Source organism: Thunnus thynnus, chromosome 11 (genome assembly GCF_963924715.1).
Source record: "Thunnus thynnus chromosome 11, fThuThy2.1, whole genome shotgun sequence".
Lineage (NCBI taxonomy): Eukaryota > Metazoa > Chordata > Actinopteri > Scombriformes > Scombridae > Thunnus > Thunnus thynnus.
Genome location: NC_089527.1, coordinates 31,710,104 through 31,737,148, shown reverse-complemented (window position 1 = coordinate 31,737,148; position 27,045 = coordinate 31,710,104). Strand labels below are relative to the sequence as shown.

The 27,045-nt window shown below is 39.9% G+C and overlaps 1 protein-coding gene across 1 annotated transcript in view; it reads right to left on the bottom strand.

Annotated features, from left to right (window-relative positions):
- Nucleotides 1–12,504: 12,504 nt before the first annotated feature.
- Nucleotides 12,505–27,045, bottom strand: part of klf7b (Kruppel like factor 7b) — a 75,835-nt gene continuing 61,294 nt past the window's right edge. The window contains exon 4 of the mRNA XM_067604479.1: nt 12,505–21,315. Coding sequence (XP_067460580.1) covers nt 21,264–21,315 — 52 coding nt within the window. The 3' untranslated portion in view covers nt 12,505–21,263. The remainder of the gene's footprint in view (nt 21,316–27,045) is intronic.

Below are 27,045 nucleotides of genomic sequence, written 5' to 3'. Positions count from 1 at the left end.
CTGACAGAAGAAACACAAAGCACAAAGCTGCTCTACTCTGCCAGGCCTGGTTGTGTTTTCTACTCCTCTTTCAGCAGAGTGGAGGTCACCAGTGAGAGGAGGTTCACCTGGGCTGCAGGTCTGGAAATCCTTTAAAGCTAACCAGCTTAGTCTGCTTCCCACTCTCTCAGCTCCAACATGGTCTCCTGCATAGGTTTCCTTTGATTTGTCTTGTTTTTCTTTCAACATCCAACATTGTCATGCACCCACATACATTACTGATTTTACTGATTTTTCACCACTTAGTTGAACTGGCCACATTGTGCATGGGAGACACTGAAGTGAGTGTGTATTTTTAACCTGGTGGTTGTACTGCTAACTTCACTGACAACTGTGAATGTACGGACACATCTTAAGTGGTAAATCACCAGACAGGTTTTATATCTCCTGTTAAGATCTGATTTAGGTATTTCATCATTCTCTGATTGCCAAATTGATTGACTGATGTTTCTCAATCTCAGTGTTTAAATGCTCAAAGTTGTGTACAACATGCCTGTTTATGCAGGATGTGGTCTTGACAGTGAGTCTGGAAGTTGACTGATCACATTTGTGAACTGAAATGTTACAGAACTCAAAGTAGCACATACAGCTATATCACAGTTGATGATGCTTTTGCCACTATAGAAAGTATAGGACATTATATAAAGCACTACAGAATTCTTTAGAGAATAAAATAATGTCACACTGTTTCCTCTTTTGTTCCCAGCAGACTCATAATTCACGCTGAAATTTGTGTTGAATTTACATGTAAAGGTAATGCTTTGTTTTTTCTAGAGAGGATAGTCTTGTTGGTTGAGTAGGACAGGGTGTTTAGTTCTCCACGCAGCAGTCAATAGGACTCAGGCCAGAACAGTCTTTGGTTCTATCAGTGCCATAGCATCAAGATCATGAATGTTCCATCAAAGCATATGTGGATCAGCAAGTCTCTGCAGGAGTTGATAATCCATAGCTGCTGAGCAAACTTCTGTCCACTAATTTAACTGCAGAGAAAACCAGGGAACGAGAGACCTTCCACACAACGCTATCCACAAGAAAGCAGAGAGGAGGACAGAGGAGCGGTTTATTCTGGTAAACACTGTCTGAGATGATGTGCAGTGAGACAGAAGAGGAGAAAAATACAGGCTGCTGTCGAAGATAATGTCCTCCCCCCCTCCACCTTCCTCTCTCTCTCAATTTGTGCATGCACTGAATAATTTAAAGCTTTACAGTACAGCCGGTGATAAAGTCAAGCGAATGGCAGAAGCTCTGACGGAAACAGAGGGAGACAAAGGTGGAAACATCACGGCTGGATAGTTTGGATAGTTGACTCTCTGTGATAAGCAGAACATGCAGCGCTCATCGTTTGTAATGATTTCATAGATTACTGCTCCTGATAAAGCTGTAATGTTGCCTGATTGCATCTCAATTCTACATCGTCATCTGATGATCCTTTAGCTTATTTGATCCGTATTGGCTGTGTGTGTGTGTGTGTGTTCCTCCTGTGAATATAAAAATGCAATACAAATGCGAACACAGACACCTTTACACGAGCGTGATGTAGTTTAATGACTTGAACAAACAGTTAATTCAGGCAGCAGGAGGTTGTAAAGAGTTGAAGATGAACACGGATTCTTTTTAAACAGCAAGGTCTGTATTTTAAACTAAAAAAAATGAAAGGAAAATATTCTTCAGGACCTAACGGAGGGAGAGCCTGGTGAAGACAAGACTGTGTAGTATGTGACTGTATGTTGACATTACAGCTGCAGACCCCTGCAGTGGAGGGATTTTTGGGAATGGGAGTAAGATTTATACATGAAACCAGCATTTACATGTAGCTGGTAAATAAGATTTCTCCATCCCCTTTATATATATTTACAGTAAGTATTAAGCTCACTGTTGGGGAAACAAATCTCAGATTTTAAGGTCAAAGTTAAAATATTTTGAGAATATCTACAATTCCACAACTGAGTATTAGATTATTCTAAATATTTTAAGACCAGAGCCCACTGTTTGGGCTGTTTTTTTTTTTTTTTTTTTTTACTGTGAATGTGTCTGAATTTTACAAAGTAGTTCTGTATGTAGCTGTGGAAGCAGTACCCTTATCTTTAAACTTTTTGTATCAGTTTCAGTTTAGTCAGTCTTTGTATTGAATTATTCCGGATATGAGAAATTATTTTCCAAACTGCCACCGCAGCGGTACTTTCCCTGCACTCTTTGTTGTGCACATATAAAAATCCCATTAGAAACCTGGTTAAGTGTCTAGAAATCAGCTTTCTCCCACAGAAATCTACCCACGATAACACAGCTTCTCTACTCCCTGAATACAAGTGAGGGAAACCAGATTTCTCATTTATGTGATATTTAAGGAATCATTTTACTGCAGAAAAACAACTGTAACCTGGTTATTTAAGTGAATACAAATGCTGTGTGTGTGTGTGTGTGTGTGTGTGTGTGTGTGTGTGTGTGAACAAGAGAGAGCTATTGAAGTGGAGTGAGGAAGAAGTGGAGATTGACAGGGAGACAGAGATTAGCGGTGATAGCGGGCTAATGTGTGTTTGACCTCCTGAGTGGCTGTAAGCAGCAGATAAGCTAAAGACTTGATTGTCTGCGGACCTCCGCTGACACTCACTGTAATTAGTTCATCTATCTGAACATGTTAAGACAGAATTTACACAGACCACTTCTCTCTGCTCCAGTGACCCCAGGGAGTCCAGACTCCTGACCTTTGACCTGTGCAGACTAAGCCTCTGGAGTCTCAGAGAAGCTACTGTATCTTGCCTTTTTTTACACCTCAATTAACACCACAATTCATGCAAGCAGAAAAAAAATCTAAAGAACTCTTTTTGTGTGAAACATGGAACAGTTTTAGCGAGACTGGAATAAAAGTTGGCTCAGGAGACAAGCCAGCAAACACTAGCATGAAATAAGTGTTTGAAGCTCAGGAAGACGGAGTCGCAACTAATCAGGGTTTCCACCTCCAGACGCTGGCAGGAGCTGGATTGAGTATGACAGCCTGAAACAACCTGAGAACATCAGGAAACTAAGAGGCACACACCTGTCCAAGAGCAACACAGAGGCTCATTTATTCATCACAAACACATCACAAATGGACCAAAACTAATTCAATCAGGAGAGAAAAGTGAATGAAGCAAAAAGAATTAATTATACAAATGATATTTGATGATTAAGTCTTGTCAAAAAGTCTTTGACTCTACAGGGAGATTTTGAATCAAGCAACATCAGTCTTGAGCAGCAGCAAAATATCCCCTCATGGAGTCCAGACACTGGTGGTGGTGGTGGTAGATATGACTTTTGCTGAGACTGATAAAGCTGATGAGGTTGATGCAGTGATGAATCTGTGGAGACTGGGCGGTGATGGGAAGGTGGTGGGGCGCACATAACGGCAGCATGAAAGCACTAAGGCAGAGAGGAAGAAAACATATTTAAAAAGACAGCTGCAAGATGATAGGCTGACGATGGAGGTGTGTCACCATGCTATTGGTGAGATGTGACCAGCTGATGTGAACAGCTGACTTCTCAATTGACAGCCAGGCAATGACAGCAAGGAAATTCTGAGTGAGCATGCATGAGGGAATGACAGATAGTCTTGCTGACTGAACTTTCGCTAAAGCTCCATTTCCTGGATGCTGCTTTACATAAAGGAATATTTATAAAGGATGAATAAATTGTAAGTAATGATTTATATTGCTTAATAGATGACTCAAATTTAAGTTATCATCATCTAGAGATCATGACTATCCACCTGGGCCAAAAGCCATTCAACAACAACTTAATAACTGTCTAAAACTGTAACTGTAGATGACATGATAAAACTGTAAAACAACACATTATTAATGACGTTTTTTCATTTATTAGTTTCATTTGACTACACATGGGCCCACATCTTGGAAATGAATGTGCCTATTGTTGATCCAAAAAGTGCTGATAAATCTATTTACTTAGTAAAGTCTTAGGAAAAACTTCTGGCTGATTTACTCTTACTGGCAAATAAATTAGATTTTATGTGGATAGATGTTTATCCAGTCCGGATGGTGGAGTGTTTGCTAGATAATCTTCTGCAGAGGATCAATATTTAACATCCTACTGTTCCTCTGTGGAAGTCCGACCTCTGTGTCTGTGTGTATACAACCTTCCTCCTTTTGCACTCCTATAACACTGGAACTAATGATGGACAGTTTAAAAAGAAAAATCTAAATTGATGCAGTATAACCAGAGATATCATCGTTTTTATTCTAAACATTCTTCTTCCTTTTCAAAATCTGGTGCCTACATTACCCACAATGCAACTCCTCAACCTCCTCGGCCTCAAGCAGACATGAGTAGTGGGCTACAGAGGTCTGGTAACCTCACTTTTTTGTAACCCCCAGATTTTTTTCTTTTCCAAACTTGTAGTCTTCAGCCCCAACTGACGCTGACTCAAGTGACATCATTTTAGGCAATCTGTCACATGACTCCCTCTGGAGACACAAATGGCTTTATATAACTTTTCACATGTGCAGTAGTACTCTCCAACACCTGGAAAGTTCTCCTTTAAAGGAATACTCTAACAAACATTCTTGGAAATCCTCATGTTAGAAATCTTCCCCAGAGTCATATGAAAAGATGGATATCAGTTTCAACTCTGTGTGTCTAGTAAAGAGACAGGTCCAGGACCTGTTTAGCCTAGCTTAGCACAAAGACTGGAAAAAGGGGGAAACTGCTAGCCTCCATCAAAAGTGAACAATACACCTTCAAGCAACTCCAGAGCTGTCTGATTTACATTCTGTATCTTGTGTTTTACTTGGGTAGAAGGAAAAGGAGATATTGTTTTTGGAACAGTTAGCTTGAACCTGAACCTGTGTTATTTGCTGACAACTAACCTCTGGGTGAAGTGACTTCTCAAAACTCCTGTACTCATTATGGGGCTGCAAGGTTTGAACCCCTTATAATTCTGTACAAAACTGTACAGGTGGTTTGCTTGCAACAGTATACAGATCGGTGACAAAGTAAAGGAAAAACTGGTACAGGTCTGAATGTTTGACCCCTACAGTGAGGGGATCTGGGGGCTCTGTTATGCTGTGGGGGGCATTTTGCTAGCATGGTTTGGTTCCACTTGTCCCCTTAGAGGGAAGGATCACTGCAAATCAATACAAAGTTGTTGTGAGTCATCACCTTTATCCTATGATGAAACATTTCTATCCTGATGGGAGTGATCTCTTCCAGGATGACGATGCCTCAATTCACAGAACACGAGACACTTTATGGTGGTTTTTCCTTAAATTTTTCACTCATTTGTATATCATACAGCTTTGGCGTTGTTGGAAAGCATATATTTTCTCTTTTTATGGAACTTATCGCCTGACTCTGGCTCAGATGGGAAAAAAGTTAATTTCCCCAAATTTCCTGTATGTTTCATATTAAAACTAAAACAATAAAAACCCACCCCTACCAGTTTCTGTGTCAACACAGCCGGTTTCTGTATAAACAGATAAAAACTGATGTCATGCTTCTTACCTCCCACAACAGCCACCCACGCACCCACCCTGGTAAATGTTACACCATGCTGATTCTCACTTATTGTGAGTTTAATTCTGAAACAAAGAAGCTGTAGAGCTTCACTGCAGAAATAATATTTAGGGAGACAAGCAGGTACGACTCCTGTCTCATGGGAGGTGCTCACTCCTAAAAGAAGATGAGAGAGTTTGGGTGTGTGTGTGTGTGTGTGTGTGTGTGTGATAGAGAGAGAGAGAGAAAGAGAGAGAGAAATTGTTTGTGCATGTATTTTTAGATCAGTGTGTTTAAGACCGACTGCAGTGTGCTCACACAGCCCAGACTGAAGTCAGCTAAAGAAAAGTAAATCTGACTGAACATCTTCCACTGTTTATAATGAACCAAATTTGCAAGCAAAACTGTATGAAAATCCAAATAACACTTTTTAGAATTCCGTCTAGACTTCACTGTAAATGATACATGATTCTTACAGACAGGATGTCTTTTATCATTGGAGCAGATGGATTTCTACGTCTTTCATGGTTTCATGGTTAAGTCAACAAACAACCTCATGCCTTCATTTAATACAAAACACAGCCACTCGGCTTTAAACAAATTCAAAGAGACAAGATGATATCAGCTCGTATCTGGCCTCTCTTCATTGGTTAGCAGTCACCTTTAGGTTGATTTGTTTTAAGATTTTGCTGATTACATTTGAAACACTTCATTGCTGGCTCCGAGTTATATCACTGAATTGCTGTTACTCTATGAGCCAGAGCGCAGCCTCAGACCTTTAACCGGGGCCCTCTAGCTGTTCCTAAAACAGCCAGAAGGGCTAAAGGAGACAAGGCCCCTCAGCTCTGGAACTCCCTGCCTGAAGATCTGAATCTCTGTACTTTTATTTACTGTATTGTATTTAATCATGGTTCTGATTTGTTTTGGTTCTGTTTTTACTTTGTAAAATGTGTTTTGTGATTTTCTGTTATTTATATACTGTTATGATGTCAAATATCTAAGTTAAATGTGTTCAAAGTTCCAAAACGTGAGGTTGACATATGTAAGAATGCTGCCTGCAAGACAACAGCCAGGGCTTTAAGGTTGTAGGTAAGATTGTTGTTTAGAATAGAATAGAATAGAACTTTATTGTCCACCAAGGTGGAAAATTGTCTTTGCCTCACCAAACATAAGACGCAACAACAGAAAGACAGACAAGCAGTTAGTAACACGTAAACCAGGTCACATTATACATTAAAAACACTTAATGTCAATGTCTGTGGCTTAAATCTTGTCAGTTCCTTTGTAGAGTTAATGTTCAAAAAGTTTCTTCTTAATGACCATTAAACAATAGAGACTGGAGCCGAAGTATCAAAATTTAACAGAATATATTTTCTTGTACAAGAACACAATGTTCACAATGCAACACACAGGATGAGGTTACAAAGAAAAAGGCTCCCAGTAGAGCACCTACAACAGGGTTTTATACTCCTTAAGTGGGCGTTACAGTTCTTTTCTTAATCTATCAAAATACAGACTTATAGATAACATCATGTCTGTTTTCAGTTCTCCTTTACAGGAGCCATCTTGCCCAACTGACTCCCAGATGACATGTCTCACTCTCTTTCCAATGAATTTTAATTTCTACATCTTCCTCTTTACAAATATAAAACTGAACTTCCTTTAACCTCAGCTGAGTAAAGAATGAGAAAAAGTTAGTGAAATCCTTCTACTTAAGTTTGCTTCATAGTTTGTTGATGTAACCTCTCAAGCTGGCAGAAGTCTCCTGAGGAGCAGCTTCCAAGAATTGGCCAATCAGAACAGAGTGGGCTCATTGGGAGTGGGCGCCTTAACGAGACAGGAGCTAAAATGGCCTGTTTCAGACAGAGGCTGTGTAAAGGGTCAGTATAGGATAAATAAGAAGTTTTTTGAACTGCAAATCATCCCAGATTAAAAATATGGACCTGGAATGTGCATAATAAGTTCCATTTAAAGCACTGTTTTAAAAAGTGTTATATCAATAAACTATTACTATTATTATCGCTATTATTATGATACAGATCTATTTCTCAAAGTGGCCTTCCTGGATTGTATTTCATTATCTGTAAGTTATCTGAAGCAACATGCTCCCAACCAAGCATTATTTTACTGCAACACTGTTTCTCTGTCTGAACACCTGGTAAGCTTATAGCTAGGGGTGTGCCCGTATACAAATATGTTATTCTGCAAAGCACAAATAGTGGCTGTTTTTTTTTAACGAAAATTTTTGTTTCATACAAATATTTTTCAAAATTATTTGTTTTTGGGAAGAAAAAAACAAAACATGTCAAATACCAGCGAGCAGGTCAGTTATAGTCGCTATCTCTCCTCTGCTCCACTGTTTTCGGAAAAAACAAACAAAAAAACAAGTCAAATACCAGCGTGCAGGTCGGTTACATGACTATCTCAGTCTCTGTCCCCTGCTCTGCTAGTACGTCTATCAGCAGGTCTCAATGAGGGGAGTCACATCCGCCTGCTACATGACGCATATTTCTTAATTTGGACATCACTTTAATTTTCATCTTTAATTTTCTAAAATTATAAGCGTAATACAAACAAAAACAGGATTTTTAAACCTCTTTCCCCTTTTATTCGAATACAAATACAAATACAAATAATTTTGCTGCCTCAACAAATACAGATACAAATACAAATACTGGGCCATCTGCACATCCCTACTTATAGCACAACCAGTCTAGAATCCCTGGCAACTGTGTCCCCGTTGGATGATCATACACCTCAGGATTCACATCCAGTGTCAACATGCAGTGCCAAATATAGTTGAGCAGTGTAAATGTGGAATAAGCTTTTAACAGACACATGTAGCTTCTCAGGAATACTATAGATGAACGCTTTCCCACTAAGATCTCCATTGAATGAGCTGGATTCACAGTTCTGCAGCTATTCTTTTCAGTCAACATGAATAATTCTTGAGCTGCTGTTGGTCTGTGCACAGCTGTCATGGTATTTTTTCTCCTATATGACAAAGCAGCATTATACTGGGTAGGTGGTGGAGGACAGAGCGGTGTACAGTAGGAGTCACTCAAATGAGCTGACATGGTCATTCTGGGAGATAAGTGTAGAATACGCTACAGTGTGGGACAATTCACCACATTACTGTTTATTTCTGCTCTTAAAGAGAGCTGATGGTTGCTGTTTCTGTAAACACTTAGCAACACTACACAGACTAATGCTGCTGAATAAGATTATAAACAGCTCACTCTCCTTCCTTCTCCACCTCTAACAAGAACTGAATTAGCTTGCAAAACTTCAAAATACTCCAACTAATAAGCATTGTGAATTCCCATTTTCTAGCCAACACAGCCCACTGCTGGGAAATGATAATAATCCTCTTGACTTGGCTTTGCTGAAATGTCTCTATCCAGCATCATAAAAGCTCTATAAGCAAAGGAAATAGAAGCATATGTGGAAATGCGAAGTCGGTATTTACAGAAAAGCCAAGTGACCATTTAAGATGATTTAAATCAAGGTTTATGAATATCACATCTGTCCATCCAGAGAAATACAATCACACTTTGGTCCCTTTTAATGAGTTAATTAACAATTTATATGTAAGAGGACAAATTTACAGAGCAGATATGCTACACATGAGCTCCCTTTCTGCTACTTAACTGATCCCCAATTAGCCATTAATTATTTGATTACCTCATTTAGTCTTCATGTCTCGGCTTGTATGTCAGCTCAGTCATTGACAAGTTAGCTCTAATTAAAGACCAGGACACTCAGCAGCCTTGGAGAAGCCATTTGCAGGCAAGGGAGGGCTATAGATATTCATGAGATTGTTTTAATTTGTAATAAAGACCTAAATTACCACCCATGTTGAGTATATGGGCCATTGTTGTATTGTGTGTATGTGCCCCTGCCAGTGGCTGGACAGGATTTGTCCATCTGCCTTAAATGGCCATTATGAAGGAATAATGTGTTACCATGTTACAGTCGCTATAATTAAAGTAATCTGAGTGTCTGTGTGAGGGTGATTCAAGACATTTTAGAAGGTTATATTGTGCCTGTCTTGTCTTAAGTGAAAGGATGAAAACTCAAGTGAAGCCCTCTCAGTGGTCTGGGGGCATTTGCTCCTAGAAGACAGTTCTTACAGTTTTAACATGTAAATGACACATTCTGTAAATGAAGTCAAGGTGCAGGAGGTGGGATCTGGAGAGCAAATATGATAATATTGATGCCAATGTTGCTGGGAAATAGGACAGTGATGTCATATATCAGTACATTACTGATGTGTGGAATTTAATGTCCAACTGAATTCATTTAAAAATCAATTAATTTTTGACAAAAATCAGTATGATTGCTGTTTGTTTTGTCTTGTGTACTGTAAAACTGCAAAAACTGTAATTACCAAAAGGAAGAAAGTTGTAGCCTAGCTTTCATAAGTGCCGTCCAGGTGGTGTGAATTTCTGGTTTATGAATGATATCTGTGTGGGTGGGCACCAAAGATAGATGTAATATTAGATTCTTAAGGCCACATAAGAAGTTAAGAAGTCAGGGGGACAAGTTCGTTCGCGTAGCTGTGGATGGGCCTGGGCCCACCCACTTGGCACCCAAGCTCACCCAATCAGAAGGCTTCCCTTTTTGCTGGATCATCCAGTTAATAGCACTGTTTCAATTATATGATGATGATGATAGGTCAGAGTTTTTTAGTGGCAGTGCATTTTGCAAATGCCACATTGTGAGCAGCCCCTCTTTCACTCAGTGTACAACCTGCACATTGCACAGAGGAACAGAAGCCTACTGTCTGCTAGTGAGGTTAAGATAAAAACCATGGCGAAACAAATCAGTCACAAAAAGATGTCATGAGGAGCAGGAGGAAGAGAATTCAGCTCAAGTTCAGCCATCAGTCTGAACCTAGACACCTCCTGGCCAGCTTCTCCTCAACAAATGCCAAGTAGTAACGACACCTACATGACTAATTGAGCCCTTCCCCTGTCAGCAGCAGCAACAAGCTGTACTGTTGAAAAACTCTTTTCAACTGTCAGTTGGATAAAAACTGGCATCAGGGCATCAGTGATGACATACAGAGAGAACTATTTGTCCCTGCTCTCCTTTGAAAGAGAACTGACTGAAACATTGGACTACAATGAAATAATGTCAGTGTTTAGCACCAAGCCATGTCGTCTCCTGCTGTAATCATCAAAAGTAAGCTAATTTACAATTTCAGACTGTAGTAGCCTATTGCCTATTTCAATATTATGCTGATGTTGCTGCATCTGACATCTGTGTGAGTGTTTGTATGTACATGCGCGTGCGTGCATGCATTATGTGTGCATGTGTTTGGTTTATATGGCCGCTGTGCCAGGCTATGTTCAGGTGTCATTTTTAACATTACTGAGCATGTTGATGCTGGTGTACCTCTATCCATAAGCTGCGTTGTTGCGTCTGTCAGCTGTGTGTGTGTGTGAATATGTGGCCACCTGATTTTCTCTTTGCTCACCCACACTGTGATTTCTGCCTACGCTACTGAACTTAACAGCACAATGGATCCTCCCAAATGTTGAAATTGTAAAGGTACATAACCAAAGCAATGTGAGTGAAAAGGGGGAAAAGTCTTGTGTTGACATTTGATTTACATGATGCGCTCTAGTAAGTAGTGCACAATAGATATTGCCAGTGTATCTCTTAGCAACACTGGCCCTTAGATGTCAGTAAACCACAGCTATGGGAGACAACCACCAGGAATACAGTACCAGTCAAACGTTTGGACACACTTTCTCATTCAAGGGAATGGGAAGGTGTGTCCAAACTTTTGACTGGTACTGTAGGTATGTATGTACAGTATAGAAGCCAAAATTGGCTTCATACTCTTTTGAAAAAATTGAAAACATGCAAAATAGCTGCAATATCATCATTTTCTTCCATAAAAATTGAGGACAATTCAAATTTCAGTTTGACTAGTTCAGATTTTTTTGTATTTCTCGTTAAAGGACCAGTGTGTAGGACTTATTGGCATCTAGAGGTTGCATAATGCCACCAAATGAGTACCCCTTCCCCTCCCTTTACAAGAATGTAGGAGAACCAACAGTGGCCATGAAACTCACAAAAAACATGAAAGACTCTCTCTAGAGCCAGTGTTTGGTTTGTCCCTTCTGGGCTACTGTAGAAACATGGTGGTGCTCCGTGGAAGAGGACCTTAAAACATATGAATATTATATTTCATTTCTGCAAAGTCCATTCTGCTAGCTGCCACTAAATTCTACACACTGCACCTTTAAAGATAGGACAAAATAAATTGTCCTTCTGTGGAAAAATACTTTCCAAAGTTTATGCTAATATGAGGCTTCAGCAGTCTCAGCTAGACAAGTCTAGTGGGTATCTTGCAACTGTGTTTTGTCCAGGCAACAAACCTACATATAACTAACTGTAAATATAGGACGTATTCCTCTGCCATGGCTCAGCAGGGAACGAGGAACACAACACTGTCTGTGGAAACACAAAGAGGGAGCTCCATACTAAGACAATTATAACACTGAAAGATACCCACTTGATTTGACAACTGGAAAATTATTTTTACTCGGAAGGATGACTGTGAATTTTGTCTATGTCTCTTTACATAGGTATTACTTCACAGCTGGTTTGGAAAGGAGAAAGGATTTGAGTGACCCATAATTCTATCAATGTACATATGGCATCTAAGTGTGGTATCAAGATAAAAAAAATACAAACCTATTCTTTAACAGAAAAAAACAATAGACATGATCAGTTGAGTTGGATGAGGTAACATCATGTGTGGTTGAGCTGGATCCTGCAAGCACAGGTGTGTCTGTGATTTGCTGAGGTGGAACGCTTCAGGAGATGACCGGACATTTGCATAGACTGCACAACTCACACAGGCGCCATATGTTTCATTCTTAAAGGTGAATTAAGGTCTAAATGAAGGTGTGTGAAGATTCTCTTTTGAATAACTTTTTGACAAAACAAAATACAAGAGAGCAATGACCAGATTCTACCATTTATTACACATATTACATTCTTAAATAAAAATGCTCCACTTAACAGTTCTTGCATAGATATCTTACAATACCAATTTAGAAAAGAATTATGAAACAGACCAGTAACAAAAATAAATTTTCTTCTTCCTTAATAAAGAACATTACCATACTAACATCATATAATACAAATAATATTTTAAACACTTTGTACAGCAAAAAATTGTAAGTAAAACAAGAAAACTCAAAATGAAAAAAACTCAACAGAGGTGACGGTGACAGAGGAGAGGAAGGCGGGTTTGGAGTGAAGGTTTATGGATCGAGGGGTTGATATGAAAGGTATCAGAGTTACAGAGCCTCTGCAGGACAGGTGAGAGGGATGTTGTGATGCTAAAAACGCATATCCTGTCTTCTTCTTCACTTTTCTACATGCCCATTCATCCCAGAAAACGTATTGTATTGTGTTCTTAACAGTTGTGGTTTGAGTTGACTGTGTGCACACACTAAACAAGATCAAGGTGCTAAAATACATCTTGACGACACTGGATCAATCACTTTACCCAAAATGTGACAAAAGGAGTGGCACCAAAATCATTTCCACCAGATGCTAATACATGAACTATAGTAAAGATACATTTAATTTTTTCTTTCAATGTGGGTCTTATTTTGGCCATCATATGATAATATGGATATGATAATATGTTACTCTCTGGATGGATTGCTGAGATTTTGGAGATGGGTCCAAATCTCAGAAAAGCAATTGCTTATACCAAAAGTACATCACAATCAAATGGCATAAGTGGCCATAAAATCATAGCTTTGAACAGATGGACTGTGAGTGTTGATTGTGTGAAGGAGTTTACTTTTTCTTGTTTCTTCCAGACTTGTTGAGGATCTTAAAATGTGACACAATATGTGACAAAAATAACACATTTTCTAAGGCAAAAGATCTCTGCTCCTGTGAGAATAGCTTTAATTTTGTTTGTTCACCAGCTAAAAATGAATGCCAAGTTCCATTACCAATAAGATTAACTTTAAATTCCCTAAGATACAAACTGTACTGTACAGTATGACAGAAGTATATACCATAGACAAAGAAAGATTTTGGTACCAATCCTTTTTTCACATACAATCAGGTGGAACAACGGGTAAAAGTAGTTCTTAAACTCAAAGTACTTTAAAGGAATGGTGAGTCTAAGTGAGCAGATAAAGTGGTAGAGATGATAAAGCACCTGCAAGGATGGGTTGACTGAACTGAAACTAACTGTACCGATCAAAGACAACGTTATTGCAGTCTCACCAAAGAACTGCTTGGAACTCCCAATCTGCATAGCTCTTGAGAATACTTTCCAATACAGCTCAATATCTGAAGACTATGGAGCATGTTCAACCCTAGTGGGCTCTGACGGGTGTGGTTTTGGTGAAGAGGGTTTGGTATGGGTGAGGTGAAACACACAGACACAATGGGAGGGGTAAAGATCTGTGAATCTCTTATATACTGACACAATTAGCATGGACAAACACAGTAGTTACAGACAGAGTCACTCCGGGATGCCACTAATACCAAGAAAGTTCAACCAAGTCACAGCATGACTGAATGTTTGTAAAGTACAACATATTCCTCTGAAATAATGGTGATGAAAAAGGCATTTCACTGGAGGTTTAAGTCGACATGTCAGTCGGATCTATCACTATTGGACCTGTAGTAAATGGTTCTTGGTAGCAAAGTGCATCCTGGACGTGTAACAAATGTTAAGTGGATATTTGACAGAGTGCTCCAACAGACTATGCTAGCAGTGCGCGCACATGGAGAGTGCAATAGCTAAGTATGATCATGTAGTGCAATGTATGCGAGAACTAAAGCAGATCTATAGAAATGCTGAAATGTCTGAGACGGTGCTGTCGCCACATACGGTTAATTTCACACAGAGCGGTCTGTGTGTAAGATCGATCTCACGCTATTTACAAAAGCTGCCAGAAGTGACAATCCTCCTTCAGGGTGATGTGGTGGAAAACTGTGGAAACCTAAGCTTGATCCTCCAAAGGACTATGTTGAAGCAACTACCATTGGTCAAACAGGATGTCTTGTAGCATTTTCACACTGGGTTAGTTATTTTGAGTCTGAACCTGAGTTCGATTGCAAAAAATATAGAACAATATACAGTCCAACAGAGCAACTTGGAGAAAGTGTGCTGTCGCTGCTTTAGTAAGTAACAAAAGAACAAACGGGACAAATAACCTCTTGTTATTCAACCTATGCGTTTTGGCAAAGGACTTTCAACAACTACTTACTAATTGAAGTGCAGCCATTCGTATGGGCCTTCCAGGCAGAAAGGAAAGCAAGGAAGCATTTTATTTCTCAGGTTTTCTTGCTAACAGTGCAAAAATGCCAGTATTTATGTTGTCATTACTTGCGCAAATTAACGTTTTCCTGCTGGAGCACAAACTGCTTTCTGACTGTACATGGATTGTACCAGAGTTCATCTGGAGCTGATTTCAGACCACCGATGAGACTTGGGTATATTTTTTTTTCTGCTGCTGGGTTTCTTAAGAGTGTTAAAGAACCATTCCCAGATTTGAAACAACCTGCCAATGTGAAAACACCTCAAGAACATCTCAAATGGCAGATGCTAAACTCTAAACATGTGATGTATGGGAATGTTAAACTTATTTGCAGTTAATGTCGTAACATTGTAAAAAGCTGGTTTTACACTGTTTTTGAGTCTCTACAGTCAACAGTTTAACATTTCCAAAGACTCCTGCCCATCTTTGACTTTGAAATATGAGACTTAGTGCTATTTGCAGTGTGCTAAGAAGCTAACTTAAACTAAAGCTACATCACTCCTGCTTAAGCTGCTAGCGCCACTATACTGCGCACCCTATAAGACCATGAGAACATTATTTTACATTGTGAACAATGAGTTCAGCTGACAGTAGACAAGAGACTGAGAACGTTATGAAGCATGGAGAGTCGATGATTTAATGGGACGATTGGTTAAAAAAAAATAAAATCCCACTGCTTCCACCTTCCATCCATCACTCCTTTTCTGCATCTTTACATCTACTACATTCACAGCAGGTAACTTGCAAATATGCAAATCTTTGGGCAAAATGTGTAAAGTGTGCATTCAGCATTCCTGCAGCTGATAGTGCATGGACAACTGCTGTGGACAGAGAGGGAGAGATGGGGTGAGGATGGAGGGATGGAGGGAAATAAGAATGGCACTTTAACTGGGGATGGGGGGCTTGGGGGCATTAAATATCTGTAGGGACTTTGCAGATAATTGGTCATTTATTTTATCTGTAATCCATGAGATAAAATGAAAGCGCTGATTTAATGATTGGGATATTCATGGCGGTAAGTGATTTTTTTTTTTTCCTCTAGGTTTAGTCTCTTTCACTAATATCTCACTGTCTCCTGGCGTTTCTCCATGCTAACGGGATCTTTTGTTTGTTCTACATCACATCTGTCCACTGGGTACGGACCGCTGGAATTGGTCCGGCTCAAGGTCCCTGTTGTTTTTTTTTTCTCTCCAGACCACTCAGTTTCCCTGTGACCCAGAGCTATCTCATTAGCTGAACAGTAACTAGAGAAGAGGACCCGCGAGTGCTAATGCTAATCAGAGCTGTGGGATGGCAGCTAGCCGGCCTAGAGGAGCCTGAGAGAGACGACAGGAAACCCAGAGCAACACTGTGACAGAAAACCTGCTTCGCCAGGCTGAGAGACATGAAGGGAATGAAATGTGAAATTGGATTTGAAGTGACTTTGAGATCTGCCAGATGTCAAGAGGAATTTTAATTAAAGAGGAGCGAAACTATGAGTTGTATTTGTTGCATGTTGGCCACTGCTATCATTCAACAGCACGCTTCATCATGAAATCTTCAACAATTATTAATGTCTGTGTAGTTAGGGGCACAATTGTTCAACGTGTTGCCAACGAAAGCGTGCTGAAAGTGACGCCTTTTTTAGAGTGTACGGTAGAGGCTCATCATTTATGTTATTTCTTGATTTTCACCAAAAAACACAGTGATTTTTGAAAAGAAGATCAGTTTAATCCATTTTCCAATTTCAATTTAAGTCACCATGCGCACAAAGGTGGTTGTGTTTCCTGCTGCAAGATCAGACTGATCCCATCTCTAAATTAGGTTCTACTGTGGTATTAGCAGCTCAGAAAATAAAGTGAGGACAGGAGGTGAGTGAGGATTTAATGGTTTGTGCTGTGAATGGTGTTTTTAAAATATGATTTTTAACCATTTTTGGATAATAATTTTTTAAATCAAATTTTCACCATTTTTTTTTCAAATAATCAGAAGAAACACTCTAATAAATTTGGATTGAAAAAAAACAGACATAAATGATGAGCCTGAAGTGTCCACCAGTAAACGGAACATAAACCAGTCTAGCAGAGAGCTTTAATACACTCCAGCTGGAGACTTCGGTGTTCGAGTTTGCATCTCTTTAATTTGACTCAAGTCATCGAGCTCCTTGTATGAATGTATGAATGAATGAATCAAAGGTCTAAACAAAGCATATCAAACACATTGTCAGCCATTGCTTACATTAAAAACATTTCCCAACAGCAAATGTACCAACAAACTTTTCTTCTACATGGTTGCACAACTGTTCAGCAGTTAAAAATCAGTTATCACCACTTTTGCTGAATAACTGCTTCCCTCACAGTATGCTTAATGGACACACACACACACACACACACACACACACACACACATACACACACACATACACACGCACGCACACACACACCACACACACACACACACACACACACACACATGCATGCCATCAAAAGCCTCACAAAAGTGCTACGATACCCATCCCTCTGTGATTGTACTTCCTGTATAGGAGGGCTCCTTCTACATCCCTTTGCATGTCTCAACATTTTGGCATGACTTTGCATCATCCAAGCTGATGAAAACAACCATCAATACAGCTTTTGTAACAGAAACTGATAACAATGAAATGAAATCAATATGAAACACTGGATTCATCTCAAACGTGGGTTGCTTTACGTCATATTTAGCAGAAAGAGAGAGTTAGTAGAGAAAGCTGCCGCTGGATACAGAGGCCTCATATGGAGGCGGTCTCCCGCCAATCTCTCCTGACCAGGGAGACTCTGCCCGTGGCTAAAGGGCAGTTCCATGCTGGAGGTTTTTGGTATCGATTGTTCGAAGCTGCACCATAAACCCCCCTGAAGGGGAATGTTTTCACTGTTTCACCTAATGGAGGCTGGCAAGGCCGACTGGCACGATGACTGGCCACGCTGGGATGTGAAATCCCCCGCCAGCTTCAGGAACCCTGCACCCTAACCCAGTCGCACCAGTCAGCAGCAGTGAGTATTAGACTGCTTGCATGTGCTACAGGGCATACGGATGGTGGTGGGCGGATGGAGCAGCGGTGTTGATGTTGGTGGTATCAGTAGTGCCCTGATTGCAAGGCAAGTTTATTTTTCCTGCAACAATCCAGCAAAGCATATTCACCCGGATATGTGCTCGATCCACTTTGCACCTCTCATGTTTCCAAAGCATCATTTTTTACATTAGAGATTTTAGTGTTAATGATTGTATTTGGGTCAAAGATACAAGCCAGTGTTTTCATCAAACATAAAGTGTAACTTTGAATAGCTAGCAGATGATTTAACATGCTTGCTGTCCTTTGGAAGACATAATCCTCAACACAGGAAGTGGCAAAGCAAGATTCCTTAATGCTTTGTTGCAGTTATGACAACTGTTAGGGGGCGTTCAGACCGACATTAGCTCTGCATAAAAAATGTACATGCAGGCTCACATTCCTGGTGGATTACTTTCTAGTTCTTCACATTCGACTGTTTCTCTTGTGACTAAAGATAAAACTGTTGCCGCGGTGATAACTTTCCAGAGTTGTAAAATCTCGTCTGTGTGGTGTTTTGGCATCTGACAAACCTTTAAACACATTCATCTGTAGCTCCAACTCAGCTTCCTGGATTGTATTTCATTGTCTCAGCGGTACCTTAAACAACACCAATGCAGTCCCTTGCTTTGTTTTCATGCAGGGATGTTTTCGGTCTAAACATTGACTTTTGGCAATGAGATTGATTGATTTATTTTGCAAATTTGCATGCCAAAGTTAAAACTGGCACAAAACCTCCACAGAGATTTACTTTGTGATGATTCAGATCAAATTATTGAATTATGTACAAAATAGCACTAACATAAATTCTGGTGAAACAGGACAATAAGACAGTGTTCAGTGACTTCCAGTTGAACATTTAACAAGTGTTCTTAATCCTACTCATGGAAATCATTTTATCAACATAAAAATATTTCTAAATGGCACCAAACAGATTGAGGAGCTTGTGATCCCAATGACAACCTGATTTCAAGCACAGCTCACTGTCATTTTGTCATTTTTCAGAACTTTTCCATATTTGGAAAGTTGATTTACCAGGTTTTTAAGGGAAATTAATATGATAATGATTCTGGTTGTTTGGGATTCAGCTTGAAAACATTCAAATTCATTGTACATGAGAGGCAGGGAAGCAGCGTCTTTGAGGATTATGTTTTTCTTAAAAGAGGTTCTGCAACTGTTTTATTTCTATTTATTTATGATGAAGACACTGGCTCATATGCTCAATTCAAACCAATAATGTAACAAGAGTCTCAGAAGTAAAAAAAAAAAATGCTGATTAAATGAGAGGCACAAACTGTAGCGAGGGATATGTGGGTGATTGTTGGAACTGAGAACAAGCTGATTTCTCACTTCAAAGGATTTGGAATCGTTTGTTACCTCCAGCCGAGAGCTAAGATACTCTTCTACTAAACAACAGTTGCTAAATTCCTACTGTGAAAAAAGATTTGGGAGCAGAACATGTAATTCCAGAAAGAGAGAGAGAGAGTGTGTTTGTGTGTGTGTGTGTGTGTGTTTGCAATAAAGCCTGCCATGCAGTGTTTTGTTTTCCAACTCTGTTCATTAGTTTAATAATTATTTTCCTAAATCTTATTAGTCTTATCTCAAGAGGAGCTGTCAGCAAAGAAACGGCAGTGTGTGTGTGTGTGTGTGTGTGTGTGTGTGTGTGTGTGTGTTAACAGAGTATGTGTGCTTGTTCTGTATGCAATGTGTAGAGCGAGACAGAATTGTTTTTGTGTCGTATTTTTTTCAAGTCTTTTTATGATTTTTTTTCTTTGTGTTCCTTTTTTCCATATTTTTTTTTTTGCTGTAGAAAAAAAAGCACAGATAACATTGAAAAAAAAAAAGTCAGTGCAATCAATGGATGCAAAACAGGCAAATTTGACCAGGCTGACGTGACCGTGTCTGTTCGGCAACACCACGCCGAGGTCAGTTGGCCTCTTTAGTCCCATGTGAACAACCAAAAAACCTCAGCCTCCGTTCCCATCCTGCAGCGCTGCCAAGGAGATGAGATGTCTTGTCTGTGAAAGCGCTCCAGGATGACATTTGGAAAAAAAGAAAGAAAGAGGTTTCCAGTTTCTAGCGAGTCCTCCGCCTGGCTCTGGTAGAGTGCAAGACCAGGAAGGGTCATGCCAGGGTTACGTTTTTCAGCTGGAGTGAATCGCGGGGCAGAAAGAGCAGCATGAAAAACTGAAGACCTCTCCGCTCTCTGCTTTTATTTTTGTCCAAAAAAACAAAACAAAATCCCTTTTATGAGAGTTTTGTATGATTCAGTTTTTTTCATCCACTGGTTGCTTACAGACTGCAGAAGCAGAGTTGGAGCACATAGGGATTCAAAGACCAACAACGCTCTCCTTCTCAACCCACACATTCTGTTGAAGTCATCTGAGATTTTCAGTTTTTTTTTTCCCCAAACACAATTCAGTGAGTTTTAAGACATTTTCTCCAAGAGAGAAAAGAACAAAGTGTCATTCTTTGTAATAACAACAATAAGAAGAATTATCGTCCTCTAAGTAGAAAAAAAGGGAAGAAAGTGTCGCTGCGCATTTCTGTCAGATGGCCTGCGGAGGCGGCAGGCGTCTCAGTGAAGTTGAGAGAAGCAAACACCCACTGGAGGAGAGCCTGAGAGCTGCAGCAGCACCCGCTGACCGAGGTCCCATGGGTGCACTGAAACACCCAGCACCCGAGCGCTGGGTTCGATTGTCAGCCATGCTAGAAGTCTCTCTCCTGCAGATTTGGCATTGTTGTTTTCTTCACATTGATTACTGAAGCTGACTGCAGCAGATGATGGTTTCTTATGTTCCGTGTATGAGAAACATCAAAAAAAGAAAAAAAGTTGAGTATTTGATTTCAAAAGCCGGTAAAGCACTAACAACTGACTATATGGATATTTAAAATTTCCCCACTGAACTATCTCCTCACCCAAAGTGACTTTTATGGTAAAAACACACTGAATACAGAGAAAGAAAAAAGGCAGCATAATGTTTCATCAAGCAAGTTAAGTATATTTTGGTTTGGCAGTGTCCAAGTCCCCAGAGCTGCATGAGAGCGGCCGGGGCTCACCAGGATGATGCATTCAAAGACGGGTGTGTGAAGTGTTCACTATTGCGAGTGTGTGAGTGTGTAATTTTAAAGAAAAACAACATTCTAGCTACTCCTCGTTTTCCTCCGATCCCCGTCTGATGGGTCCATCCTTGGATGGATGCGTTGGCCTGCAGGCGTCCGACTTGTGTATGGACGGGGTGAACGAGGCGGGCGGTTGGTAGCTCGACTGCCCATCCCTCTCTCCTCCTATCTCTTCTCCTATTCCTCTTCCTCCTCCTCTCTCTTCTTCTCCTCTCCTTTGCCTTTTCTTTTTGCCCTCAGATGTGCCTCTTCATGTGCAGGGCCAGGTGGTCCGACCGAGAGAAACACCTGCAGAAAGAGACGAAGAAACGATGTCAGAGCTGTTCATCTGACATCTGAAACTGGAATATACATGAAAAAATACAGATAGAATTTCATCAATGCTTGTGTGAAAACTGAGCAGGTGCAGCAGCAAATGGGACACAGGAGAGAAGAAATGAAATTTAAAAATATTTTATGTACAAATAAAAATGAGAAAGCAGCTTAGACAAACATATGCAACTGATAATTTAATGACATGTTAAATTGCTGATCACTGCCACCGGCTCTGTGTATTTGCTGGGAATGGGCCACACTTCCAGCCCCCTGAAATACCCACTGGTTCAGTGTAATTCATGGGATCTCTCTATGCTCCCAGGTCCCTTGAAATTCCCACCGGCTGGCTATGTGTAGTTGCTGGGAATGCTTCACACATCCGGCACCAAATTTATTAGCTAACTAAGAAATGATTGTTGATAATGAAAAGTATCAGCTCACAGCGTCTCACAAAGACTAAACACTGATATTAGACGTGTTAACTTCAGCTTTTAATGCTAACTCAAGCAATATGACTCCACCTCACCCGATTTAGTTTGTGCTGGTGGAGATGTAGATACTTAACTTCAAAATACTGATAAGCTCTACTAAGGTATCAGACAAATCCTAAAAAATACTTGCTCAGAAAATAGTTTCTACAGTCGTATGAAACTGAATGAGCACTAGTCTACAGGAAAAACTAAAGTTAGTATTATTTCAACAAGTAGGACAGACAGACAGAGTGAGGCAGACAGAGCTTGTGGCTTAAACACACAAACTTAATGATGCAGAGAACTATAGAGATTTTTTACCACTTCATTTGTGAATCTCAGTCGTCTTACTTCATTATGTCACACCAGTGAAACCCAGACATAAAGACGAATACGGGCCAATTCAGGCTCAGTGATTTCCTAAATACAACTCAAACACCACCATAAATCACAGCCAGACCGCCACAGCTCTGCAGTCAGTCCTCAAGCTCGGAGTAAAATTCTATTGTAGAAACTAATTAGATATGCATCATGAACATGGACATTAATGCAGACAGGCTGGCAGTGCTTTCTGATGCTGGGCCATTTAACTCTGCAGCGACTGCACCTGGTGGGAGAGTAAGACATAAAACCAGCTGCTGGTGATGTATAATATAAGAATCGCAATATCACAAGTATTTTAATTGTATTACTCCATTGTGAGGACATTAGAGCTGAACATGCACAATAAAATTAATCACAAATGATATGAGTAAAGGAGAGGCAAAACAAAATGTTGGCAAGAATAAAATGAGAAATTAAAAATTCAATTTGCCAGAGGCTTTATTCATTATTAATTAGTCAAGGCTATTCTTTGTGTGTGTGTGTGTGCATGTGTGTGTGTGTTTATGGGGGGTGTTGTTCTATCCAGATGCTAGTTGACAGAGCTGAACACTCAAAGGTACAATATGAAGTTTGTCATGCTGCAGCAGAATCTGCTGTCTCTCAAGAGCAGATTCACATGTGATTCATTTTCCTCATTTCTATCCTCATATCCTGCAGAAAACAGAGGAAAAACGTTGGTGCAAGGAGGAAAAGCAACCTCACATCGAACCATACAAATTATGAATTTTTAGTTTAATCCTGTGTCCCTGTGTTAATTGTTCATTGATCCCTTGTTATGGCAAATATATGTCAAAAAATCAGTATCAGAGTATTTTTACATCAGAATCTCTATCTTTTCTCTTTCTGTAAAACAGTTTCAAATGTTTGATGATTCATCCTGCACTCAATCCCTGCACCCGAATACAAATACGTTATTCAGCAAAACACAAATAGTGGGGTTTTTACGAATATTTGTTTCATAAAAATATTTTAAAAATGATTTGTTTTCGGAAAAAAAAACAAAAAAACAAGTCAAATACCAGCGTGCAGGTCGGTTACATCACTATCTCAGTCTCTGTCCCCTGCTCTGCTGGTACGTCTGTCAGCAGGCCTCAATGAGGGGAGTCACATCCACCTGCTACATGACGCACATTTCCTAATTTGGACATCACTCCCGGAGTTGGGGGTGTTCCCCAGAGATAAAGCTGAGCCTTCTGACACATGCTTCATGAACAAGTTTCATGAACACTTATCGTACCACTTTAAATTTCTAAAATTAAAAGCCTAATAAAAACAAAAATAGGATTTTTAAGCCTCTTTCCACCTTTATTTGAATACAAATACAAATACAAATAATTTTGCTGCCTCAAGAAATACAGACACAAATACAAATACCGGGCCTTCTGCACATCCCTAGTAGTAGTCACATCGGTCAAATAAAACCGCACTTAAACTCAAACTTAAACTCAAACTCAAACTCAAAGCCCCGCACACTTTTTAGAGGTCCAATCAAATGTGAGGGATTTGATTTAAATCCCTCTTGTAACTGTACACTGCTCAAACATTCTGCTTCACTGGGAAATACATCACAGTACAGAAGCTAAAGACGTTCTAACTTCCGTTTCATGGGGCCTTTAAGTAGAATCCAGTCAGCTTCAAGCAGAACTCTGTCAAAGACACCTTCCAGATTACAAAATGTCAATTTAGCCTTATTGATGCTACTGAGCAGTTAGCTGATACAGCATGTACATATGAGCTGTTTTTTCTCTCCCCACCTCCATCTGCTGATGATTTTAAAATGAAACAGAAAGTATGTTACTATTTGGAGTTACTTTACACCTCATAAAATGTTCCCCCTCTCCTTTCCACAAAGTTAGGTTTTAAAAAATAGGCAATAAATGAAAAGCGCAAACAAAGAATCGCCTTTGAAGTTCTTCTCTATACGTTACACACTGTGCTGTTTCTGTGTTACGGGTGTATAAATAAGTAGAGGTCTGTCTGCACATTTGCAATGTGCTTGGTTTTAACTCAGTAGTCAGCGCAGTCGTCTATGATCTGGGAGACTCAAGTTCAAGACCTGGTGTGGGGACCTCCTTTGTAAAATAGTTTATAAATAAACAGTTATTTTAACACTTTAATATCCTAAAATTAAAAGCGTAATAAAAACAAAAACTGGATTTTTACAAATTTCTTTACAATTTTTTCGATTCATTCGAATACAAATACAAATATAAATTATTTTGCTGCCTCAACAAATATAGATACAAATACAAATACTGGGCTCTCTGCACATCCCTCGTGTAGAGTATATAAAGGATTTCACTTTGTGACTTGCTGTATTTTGCACAGCTTTTGCCAAGAACATAGTCATTGAAATGCCTTTAAAACAAAAGTTATGTTGTTCAAGTCTTCCAAAAAAAAAAAACTTTCAGTGTTTCTCAATCAGGTCAAGTCAGGGAAGAATAATAGATGAAACTGTTTTCATGTTGTTTAGTGTTTCGGTGTGGACAGTGAGATTTTAGAAAACTAGTTGAAAACTTAAAGCTGGACAGAACATCTTTGACTTATAAATTCACACAAAATTTCAGATTCTTGAGCATTAGTGTGAACATGATGTGAGAGTAAAACTGAACTATTTGTATTTCCCCTCGGCCCTCAGCTGGTACCTACTGTACACCTTCACCTCATCTGTGTGTGTGTGTGTGTGTGTGTGTGTGTGTGTCTGGCTGACTGGACAGATGGCCATGCCAGTTACTGTCACTGTTGGGGGGGCGGAGTAGCCAGACCAGCTGGTACCACCCCGATCCTCCTCCTTCCCATCCTCCTCTTCTCCTCCTCTAAACTCTCCCTTCTTCTCCTCTTCACTTCTTTTTTTGTCCTCCTCATCACTCTTCCTTCTTCCAGCTCCATGGAAACATCAGGGGGTCCCTGCTTGATTAGGCAGGATTAATGACAGACTGCCGTGTGTGTGTGTGTGTGTGTTTTTTGCTATTCTTATGGTAATATTTGGTGGGCTCCACCCACCACAGATGTGTGCGTGTACTACTGTAAAGATTTTTTAGCTTGTTTTCATCCACTTTGTAATTTTTATGTCAAAAAGCTTTAAGGAAAATAGCAGAAACGTGAAACAACATGATCTGATAAAGGCTGAAACAGATTTTTCAAATATCTTCCATCTTCTTCTTCTTCTTCACGTTTGAATGAATTACAACTAATATATAATTCATTCTAATTAATTGTAACTCAGACCAGGCCTAATCTTAAAATATGTTGTAGATTGACATTGGTCAGTTAATAAATTTTGTCTTGACAAAATGCTCCACGGGAGTTGTAGTTTTCTTTTTTCCCTTAAGTTTTTATGTCAACAAGCTTGTACCCTCCACTGTTTCTTAATCAAAGAACCAGATATTTTCTACCACACTTAGTCTTTTGTACTGAGGATTATACGGTGGAGATTTTCATGTCCATCCAAGCCTTGAAGTGCTCCAACTGTCAGTCTCCAACATTGTCAATCCAGAAAACCAATGCAAGTTTCACCTCAGAATCCCTGGATGCCCAAAATAACTTCTCCCACTTTGATACTCTGTTCCCAAGTGTGTTGTTGTTACATCTGAACATTTTAATGTTCGTATGAGTCAATATGACTTTGCATCTCTACGTCTTTCTGTTCTGTATGCATGTGTGTGTTGTGTCTCTACATACTGTGTTTGTGTATGTGATCGTGTGTGCCAGAAAGGAGCTAATGCAGTCCCAGCTCTCAGCCAGGATTAGAAGCTTCCAGCAGGTTTCTGGAGGGTTTTATGTCTAAAACCCAAAGTAGAGGGAACCCACAACAGCCAATTACACTGTCTCTAGGGCAAAGAGTGTGTTTGTGTGTGGGTTGTTCATTGGGAAGGTAGTACAGGCACTCACACATACAGGGAGAGTGTATGTTAAAGTGGAGCTGGCATCTGGTGCCACTCAATTAGCTGTGACCAGTCTGCCAATAGCCAGAATCCATTTAACTGCCAGCGCAGGGCATGAGTAAGCACAGAACACACACACGCACTCTCTCTCTCTCTCTCTCTCTCTCTCTCTCTCTCTCTCTCTCTCTCTCTCTCTCTCTCTCTCTCTCTCTCTCACTAACTTGGGGTCCAAACACCAAACAGAAACCATGTAGCACTCTACAGACTCACAAAGACTTCCCTGGCTTTTGTCCATGAAGACATTCAGTTTGGTTTTAGTTTGAGACACACACACGCACACACACACACCTTTTTTCCCACTGAGGTCAACTTGCATCAGATGTGAGTCGATGAAAAAAATCAGATGCAGGATGAACGATTAAAATCTTAGATCTTAAAATCAGATTGCCTGACCTGAACACTGTTAATTTCCCAATCCAGTTCTGGATTGAAATGAAATAACAAATGCCTTGCGTGCCCTGTCTGCCAAATATGAATCCATTAGGAACTAACTTAATTTAAGATAATAACATTCCTTATCAATAACTGACTCCACTATAAGCTACAGTCTTGAACCTTCACTATCCTGGCAGATGTGAACTCACCAGAGCTCTTTATGTACGCAGCTCAAGTGGCAACCTCTGGGGCTGAAAAATGAAGCCAACGCGAAAGTGCCAAAAACTGCAGTTCCTCGAATGGTCACATGAGACTGGCTCCAAAAGCGAGTCAAGACCCCCATGTTAAAATACCCAACTTTACAGCAGAAATAAACATGTTTACAGCCTGGTACACAAAACAGTTTTAGCTAATTTCCCCTTTCATGACAACTATATGGGGGGTGAATTTTTAAATAACTCACCTGTTTAAATTTTATTAAGGCTTAAAGTTATGCATAATTAAGGGTGTGGCTGCTTTGAGTGACAGGT